Genomic DNA, 8,637 nt, shown 5'->3' with positions numbered 1-8,637 from the left:
TGTCCCAGCGCGCCGCTTCAGAGACCGGTTTCGGCCCGCGGCCCCGCCCTACCCGCCATGACCCCGCCCTCCGGGCGCCTCAGGCCCGTATTACGTCACCGGAACGTAACTGTACGTCCCGGGCCGTACGGAAATTGACGCTCAGTGACGTACTTCCTGGGCGGGAACAGCAAAAATGGCGCCAGGACCGGTGGCTGGCTGACGCCGGGGCAGGCGCTGTCAGAAGCCCTCGCTGAAGGCCCCGGGCCGCCCGGCCCCTCCCTGACATGGAGGACGTGGAGGCGCGCTTCGCTCACCTTTTGCAGCCCATCCGCGACCTCACCAAGAACTGGGAGGTGGACGTGGCGGCCCAGCTGGGCGAGTACCTGGAGGAGGTGAGGTGGCAGGGTGGCGCGCGCGGGCGGCGGGTCGTGGCCTCTGGCTAAAGAGCCGAAGGGCCGCACTCGTCTTCAGGCTCGCTCTCTTCCTCGACTCCACTTCTGGCCTTTGAAACCATTCCTCGCTGGATGCGTCTGCAGCTGTCATTGCAGTTCTGCGGGGTAGTGAGCGGCGACGGCGACTGGTCTGACGGAGACCGGCCCTGGTGTCTGTCGTAGCGGAATAGACGTGGACACATTATTTCCATTTAGTTATTGTGTGCATGCTTGGGTGTTTGAGAGATCTGAATCGCAATGTAAGAAGGGTTTATTTTGGATTTTCAAGCTGGTTTCAAGCTAGGGCCATATGCGATCCTGTTAGCATTTTATTTCTTCCACGTTTGATACATGTCTGATGTGTTAAGAATCTCTCAGCTCTGCTTCTCCATTTCGTTTCCACTCCTCAACCCAGCATAATCCGGCTTTCATTAGTGAATACTTACACATCTCTCGTCTTGATCAGCAGTGACATACGTCTTACCAAATCCAGGGGACACTAGAAATGTCATTCACCTTTGCAGTATTTATGGGGTTGGCGACTCCTTTCTGTGTTTTGTTTTTGTTTTTCTGAGACAGGATCTGACTGTGTAGTTGAGACTGCTGTAGAACTCACTGTGTAGCCCAGGCTGGTCTCAAACTCACAGCGATCCTCCTGCCTCAACCTCCCGAATGCTGGGATTACAGGCACAGGCGTGCGCCACCACATCCATCCTGATGACTCCTTTCTTTTGTAAAGTGGTGGTATCACTTTATGAGAACTTCCGGATTTGTGCCTCTGTTCCTCCAAATTTGTTGTTGTCCAGGTGCTCTCTTGACATTCACTGACATGTAAGCATCCCAGATTTGATTTAAAGAGGAGCTCTTCATCTTTCTGCCCAGATCCCATCTCCATCTCCGTGAATGGCACTGTTGTTCAACTGAAGGTGAAAGTTGAAAGGCGTTGGTAGTGGGGCTGCAAACTTCACGCTGGGTTAAGCCCTGAATTCTGTAAGTTACACCACCAGAATATCATGTGAACTCATCTGTTGTTCATTCTCTATGGCCCAGGCCTGGATCTGTTTAAAACCTTCCCATTTGTGCTCCCTACTCCCTTTTTTGACCTAATCTGATCTGTGTTCCACTTAGCAGCAAGTGTGATTCTCTTAACAATTAAAATCAGGGCAAAGCACTGCCCAAACTAAAACCTTTTAGTGGCTTTTAATTGACCTTAGAATAAAATCTAAGCTTTGTCTTCTGAGTCTGACTATTCCTACTGTTTTTGTCCTATTTCAGGCTGTTGTGTACCTTGCTCTTTTTTTTTTTTCTTTTTTGGTACTGGGGATTGAACTCGGGTCCTTGTGCTTGCAAGGCAGGCCACCGAACCGCTGAGCTAAATCCCCGGCCCTCTACCTTATTCTTTTGAAGCAGTCAACCTATGGTGCCCCAAGCTTATTTTGGGCTGAAAATCTTCACTTTTTGCTCTCACTGGGAAGTATTCTTCCAAGTCCTTTTCATCCTTTGGTCTTAGTTTAAAATGATAGCTTCACTATCTTATCTAAAGTAGTCCTGAGCTCTGTGATGGCACTTACCTACATTAGAATGTTTATCACAAGCCATTCTTCCATTTAATTACTCGTTGGCCTGTCTTTAACCTTGAAAGTAATTTCTTTTTCTTTTTCTTTTTTGGGGGGGAGGGTATGGGACCTTGCACTTTTGAGGTAGGCAGCGCCTTGAAAGTAAATTCTGCAAGGGCAGGGACCACATATATGCTCTCTTCCTTCTGCTTAGTAGAGCACCTGGCACATAATGGATGCAGAGTAAATGTTAAGTGAACACGAGATCTGATGATTGACCATCTCTGCATTGATGCACATCTGCTGAGAAAAATGCAGAGAACTTTGCCAGGTGGAGCGACTATGATTCAGGTTCCTGCCTGGAACAGGGTCCTAGGGAGCACCCAGAAATCCCACTTTCTGGCTTGATCTGTCCTCCACCTGCTTTCTATGACTGTTCTTCCCAACCTTCCCTGCCCCTGAGGTCCTGAGATGTGGCTGCTACTTTTGCCTTTTTTCTCCTTTTGTTACCAGAAAGTTTTTTTTTTTTTTAATTTTTCTTTTAAAAGTAGAAATGTTTTACATTTATTTAAGGTGGGAACAGAAACATTATGTGCGGAGTGAGGGCCAACTAAAAGTGGGAAAAGAAGTACACAGTACATGGGGAAAGCAACCACGTGAAAGAAAGAAAGCATAGTGGCCCAGAATATTCTCTAACACATCTTATGATCAATCTTACCCCCTTTCATGCATTTATATTTCTTGTTACTGTCTGCTGTGTGCCAAAAACCATATGAAAATATTAACCATATTAAAATAATGGTGAGTAAAGAGTCAGGGCTGATGTTACATGGCAATAAACCCAGAACTTAGGAGGCTGAGGTAGGAGGAGTGCCACTAGTTTTAAGGACAGCCTGAACTACACATAGAGACCTGGTCTCAAATAAAAGAAAACAAAGTGCGTAAAGCAAACAATAATCTGTGCTTTGATGGGACTTTGCTCTCATGGGAACATGAGTCCTAATCCAGCAGGCAAATTAAGGTTATAAATGTCATGCATCTGGTGCATACTTGGCCAAGGACTATTTTTTTGTATTTTACACATAGAAGTACCTGTAATCCTCACAGAAACTATTTGAAGAGGATTACACTAACAGGATTAGAGATGTCCCCAGAGTAACAGCTGATGACGGGTAGAAAGGTTCACTTTTCATTACTACGTATGTTGTGTTGTCATAAGCTTGTGACAGGCATGAGAGAAAAGTTTAGCATTGTATGAAGAGTTTGACTGGAAGATTTTGTGTGGGGTAAACGAGTTGCTTCATCCTTGAGCTGAAGAATGTTCCATACAGAGGGGGCACATTGCTGAGGTGGGAAGGCACTGGGCTCAGTGGTGGGCCTGAAAGTGGACCCCTGTGGCTATGTGCATGGAGCAGGTGACGGCTGGTGGCCAGAGAGGGAGACTGGTGAGTGTGGAGACCTCCTGTAGGGGTTCTTTAACACTTTGGGATTTTCCTAAGAGTGGTACTTTAGGCTTCTGAGTGAAGCACTTGGCAGTGAAGAGTAGTTGGGAAGGGAGTGAGATACAGGAAGAACCCTGTGAGCGCCCAAGTTTGGGTTGGGCCAGACCAGTCACTGGGGAGGAGCATGGAATTGGCAGGGGACTGGGCCTGTATTGAATGGGTAGGTGAGAGAAGGAGGGAGGGAGACCCCTGGCTGTCTGAGCGTGGGTTGTGGGCTGCCCAGACCTAAGTGTGGACTTATTCATTGTGAATCTTGGTTATGACATCTGAGTGAAGAAGACAGTTGGATACATGGGTTTGGGATTAGATGGAGGTCTAACCCGAAGCTGTGAGAACATATGTGATATGCTGGAGCAGATGAGCGCACCGGGCTGAGATTTCCCTAAGGGAAGGGCCCCTTCTTCAGCCTGGCTTGCAGGGCTTCATGCACCTCCTCTTCTTTCAGGCCAGGCTCTCAGGTTCTGGCCACTTCGTAGTCTCACACTTCTGTAGACTATAGAGAATTAGTGCATATGCCCCCCGCTTGGTGACCTCCTCCTGGATCTTCCTCTTCCACCACTGGGCTGAATATCTTGCCTGTCCAGCACACTCTATGTTTGGCCAAGTTTGTGTAATACTCGTTTTCCTAACTATATGTGGTATCTTGACTCTGCTGATTTCCTTTGCATGGCTCATTGCTCTTCCTGAAATACCATTCCTTTCCCCTGCCTGGTGAGCTTCTGTTTCTCAGGTTTAACTTTGATGTTATCTTTTCATTAGGTCATCAAATATTTACTGGACAGTAGTGTCAGGTACTGAACTAGAGGCTGGAATCATCTTAGTACTGTTCACAGTCCATTAAAAAGCAGTTCAGTAAGCCGGGTGTGGTGGTGCAGCCCTGTAATCCCAGTGCTTGGGAGGCTGAGGCAAGAGGATTGCTGCAAATTCAAAGCCAATCTGGGGTACATAATGAGTTCAAGGTCATTTTGCACAACATAGTGAGAATTTGTCTTAAAAAAAAAATGGGGTAACAAGGAGGCCCCTAGCAGTGAGAGGGACCCTGCAAGTTTCACCAGGGACAGTTGGGAGCAGGTGTACCAAGGCAGACAGCTGAAAGAGCTCCAAAAAACATGTGGTGGCTTTAAAGGGGCCAACTTCATGGGGAAGATCTTGATTTAGGTATGGAGATAAAATGTTTGGGGACCTGGGGGTATAGCTCAATAATAGGGCCTCACATGTGGGAGGCCCTGGGTTGTTAAACCCCTGTACCTACCAAAAATATTGTGGAAGTGTTTTGATCTCTGTGGAGATCCTTAGTGGGCAGCTGTAAATGTGTTCCCTGAGCTTTGGGGAGAAGATGGTCTAGAGATGAGTTTGGAAGTTGTTGGTATATGTTGGTAGCTTGGGCACAGGGTATAAAAATAAATGCACTGGGGGAAGATGTGCCTCATAAAGAGGGGGCTGTGGGTAAAGCAGTGGGCTGGGGGGACTTCTCTGAGGGGGACAGAAGCATAGCCTGGGCCTCGGCTTCCCCAGCACTGGTATTGTTCCTTGCAGCTGGACCAGATTTGCATCTCTTTTGACGAAGGCAAAACCACAATGAACTTCATTGAGGCAGCACTGCTGATCCAGGGCTCAGCTTGTGTCTACAGTAAGAAGGTGGGCCCTATCTGGCTACTGGGCTTGGCACTTTATGACAGTGGGGACTGTGGTCCTCTTTCCTGCTGGGGCCAGTGGCAGTGTTCATCCTGTCTGACCTACCTTGCCAGCACCGCAGACCTCAACCCTTATTCCTTCACACCTTGTAATAAACTTGGTTTTAGAACGGCACATCTAGGCTTGGGTGTAACTCAGTGGTACAGTGCTTGCCTACTGTGCATGAAGTCCTGGGTTCCATCTGCAGCACTGGAGAAAATACAGAGTAAAAAGTAATAAAAGGCCGGGTGTGGTGGCGCACGCCTGTAATCCCAGCACTTGGGAGGCTGAGGCAGGAGGATCACTGTGAGTTCCATACCAGCCTGGGCTACATAGTGAGTTTCAGGTCAGTCTCGACATAGTGAGACCCTGTCTCAAAAACCAAAAAAAAAAAAAAAAAAAAAAAAAAAAAAAGTAATTAAAAATGGCACAGCCAGGAAGAAGGGGTCATGTTACTGTGGCTGTGCACATGCTCTGCCTTCCTTGTCCCTCACCTGTGAATGCTTCCGAACTCCAACCCTCAGCTCTTGAGAGGATGAAGCAGGAAGATTGCATTTCTGCAGCCAGCCTGGGCTACATACTGAGACCTTGTTTAAAAAAAAAAAAGGGAAAAAACCCTCCAGCCCTCACTTTAGCAGTGGGACCTCCTGGGAGGCAGACCAACCATAGCTGAAGCTGTGATGCGGCTGGCAGTTACTCGTCAAAAAAAAAAAAAAAAAAAAAAAAAAAAAAAAGTAATTAAAAATGGCACAGCCAGGAAGAAGGGGTCATGTTACTGTGGCTGTGCACATGCTCTGCCTTCCTTGTCCCTCACCTGTGAATGCTTCCGAACTCCAACCCTCAGCTCTTGAGAGGATGAAGCAGGAAGATTGCATTTCTGCAGCCAGCCTGGGCTACATACTGAGACCTTGTTTAAAAAAAAAAAAGGGAAAAAACCCTCCAGCCCTCACTTTAGCAGTGGGACCTCCTGGGAGGCAGACCAACCATAGCTGAAGCTGTGATGCGGCTGGCAGTGACCCATGGCCTCGCCAAGGAGCCAAGGAAGAAATGCTAGCATGGGTCCCCTGGGTGGGAGCTGCAGGCCGAAGAGCAGCGGGGATCACGGTAAGGGCTCAGGTCTGAGAGGCACCCCGTGGCACCCCATGGTGCCCCCTGGTGACATGCACTGAGGCCGAGCTTGCTGCTTAGGGAGTTCAGGGCATAGGAGAGAAGTAGGTATCCTCAGTTGATGGAGTAATTCTGATAAGACTGCCAGTTTGACCACAGAATTACAGGATTGGCAGGGCCTTTGGGAGGGCAGCAGTGCTGCGAGTGACCCTTCTTTTATGCGTCCTCACTGCCTCCTGTGTCACCAGGTAGAGTACCTCTACTCACTGGTCTACCAGGCTCTTGACTTCATTTCTGGCAAGCGGTGAGTATTGGAGGCACAGTGGGAGGCAGAGGCCTTTGCCTTGCAGCCTCCTGGATGCCCATGGGTATTCTCTCTCTCAGGCGGGCCAAGCAACTCTCTTCAGTGCAGGAAGATGGGGTTAGTGGGGCTTCCAACTCCAGGGCACTACATGAGGCAGAGGATGAGGTAAGTGGACTCATGGCCCCTGTCCCATGTGCCTGCCTGTGCTCTTGCTGTGAGTTCTCGCTGTCTCCCACAGTTTCTGTCACTGGACAACTTCCCCGAGTCCCGGGCCAATGTGGATCTGAGGAGTGACCAGGCTCCCAGCGTGAGTATCTGCCCTGTTGGTTGGGCTGGGCCATGTTAATCTAGCTGAGTGTGGAGGGTGGTATTGCACAGCTCAGTCCCAACCCCTGGCTGGCCCACAGGAACTGCTCATCATCCCCCTCCTGCCCATGGCCCTGGTGGCCCCCGATGAAGTGGAGAAGAACAACTGCCCCCTGTACAGGTATGTGCCAAGCCCAGCTATATAGAGGCAGGAGGCCTGCTTCAGAAGAGTCTCTACAGCAGGCCTGTTTTGCCAGTACAGCTGTCAGGGTGAGGTCCTGGCCAGCCGGAAAGACTTCAGGATGAACACCTGCACCCCCCACCCAAGAGGGGCCTTCATGTTGGAGCCAGTTGGCCTGTGCCTCATGCCAGAGAGTCAGAAGGGTGAAGTTTTGGGTATGGGGGACTTGGCGGGAAGGAATGTGTCAAAGATCTTTTGAGGGGCTCCTGTCAGGTATCCTGTGCTTACCAGCTTTGGTTATAGGAGCTGCCTTTCCCTGGGTGTCTGCTTCCTAGTGGACGTGCTGGCTGGAGCTTGTCCCTCTCATCTTTTCTGTGACTTGATTGCCAGCTGTTGAGGTCACAGCTGGCCTCAGTTTCGGGCCTGGGGCCTGCTGGTGCTCTGCCCTTTGCTAGCCACCTGGAGGGGCTTGCTGGGTACTAGGTAGGGACGCTGTCTACTCCCCATCTCTCCCAGATGCCAGGAGGGCTGAAGAGCAGCCAATGGAAGTCTCTGGGTGCAGCAGTCCTGACTCTGTGCTTGGGTTCTGCCAGGAGGAGCCAGGTGAGCAGGGACTGACACGCTGAGGAGGGGCCGGGGTGGCAGGCTGGGTGGACAGGCCGGGGTGGGCCGCTCTCAGCTTCCTAGCTCACACTGCCAGGTCCCTGCCTGTGGTGGGAACAGAGAGACTTGTGGTTGGCTGCTCACTGGGCCTCAGCCACCGCCCTCTCGGTGTTCTCCTGGGTCTCCTCTGGGCATCATGGGAAGAGGAATTTTGCTAAGAATTAAGGTGAACACCATTGAGACAGAGTGTTAGGCCCTGCTGTGGTCTCCATATACAGTGATGAGGCCAAGAAGGGGGACCTTTTGGGCTCCCTGCACCATCTAAGGCAACCCCCTTGGTGTCTGTACTCTGGCTCCTGGGCTCACTGGTCTTTTGTTCCCTGCCCAGGCACTGCTCCAGGAGGTCCAGTGCTCAGCACTGGGAACATGGATGATGCAGATGCACAGGTGGCCGTAGAACTACCAGAGGCTGCATCCCCCAGGGCTACCCTGGAGCCCGAGGAGCCTGAGGAGCCCGGGAGCCCAAAGCAGGTGGGACCTCTCCCTGGGGCAGAGTCACCCTTACATAGGACAGTGCAGTGGCATTGGCCCTGGGCTCCAGGAGCCCTGCCCCCGGCCTGGCTGTCTTCTGCTGGTCTTTTGATAGAAGCTCTCGTGTTCCTCCCCTCTCTGAGCAGAGGAGCTGCTCTTCAGGGCTGCGGGGCGGGCTGGTGTTGAAGGTCTGGCAGCTCCTCTCCAGGGCCAACCCTCTGTGATCAGGCTGGCAGGATGGATCTGGAGGGCTCTACTGCCTCCATCAACTACTAAGGGTCCAATCTTTCAGTATACAGCTAAGAAATCCTCCTTACCTACTAAAGCAGAACCAAACCAACACCTAGGCTGGGGATGTAGCTCAGTAGTAGAGCTCTAGCTTAGCACATGAGAGGCCCTGGGGGATCAGTAACTTGAGAAAACAGCTGGATGTATATAGGAGGAAATGTTAACATTTTTT

The 8,637-nt window shown here is 50.5% G+C and overlaps 1 protein-coding gene across 5 annotated transcripts in view; it reads left to right on the top strand.

Annotated features, from left to right (window-relative positions):
* The first annotated feature begins 147 nt into the window (after window positions 1-147).
* Ncaph2 (non-SMC condensin II complex subunit H2) overlaps window positions 148-8,637 on the top strand; it is an 11,232-nt gene continuing 2,742 nt past the window's right edge. For 2 of the 5 annotated variants that reach the window (XM_019209000.2, XM_019208999.2), the window contains exons 1-9: window positions 148-374; window positions 5,008-5,109; window positions 6,501-6,556; window positions 6,637-6,721; window positions 6,795-6,863; window positions 6,964-7,043; window positions 7,125-7,258; window positions 7,560-7,646; window positions 8,035-8,177. In XM_019209000.2, coding sequence (XP_019064545.1) covers window positions 267-374; window positions 5,008-5,109; window positions 6,501-6,556; window positions 6,637-6,721; window positions 6,795-6,863; window positions 6,964-7,043; window positions 7,125-7,258; window positions 7,560-7,646; window positions 8,035-8,177 — 864 coding nt within the window. In that variant the 5' untranslated portion in view covers window positions 148-266. The remainder of the gene's footprint in view (window positions 375-5,007; window positions 5,110-6,500; window positions 6,557-6,636; window positions 6,722-6,794; window positions 6,864-6,963; window positions 7,044-7,124; window positions 7,259-7,559; window positions 7,647-8,034; window positions 8,178-8,637) is intronic. The other 3 variants (XM_010634239.3, XM_010634241.3, XM_010634238.3) reach the window with 3 other exon arrangements.

This window comes from Fukomys damarensis, unplaced genomic scaffold (assembly GCF_012274545.1).
Source record: "Fukomys damarensis isolate Sample0158 unplaced genomic scaffold, DMR_v1.0_HiC HiC_scaffold_19, whole genome shotgun sequence".
In the NCBI taxonomy this organism is placed as follows: domain Eukaryota; kingdom Metazoa; phylum Chordata; class Mammalia; order Rodentia; family Bathyergidae; genus Fukomys; species Fukomys damarensis.
The sequence above is the reverse complement of the archived record's forward strand: the minus strand, read 5'-3'. Positions and strand labels throughout refer to the sequence as shown.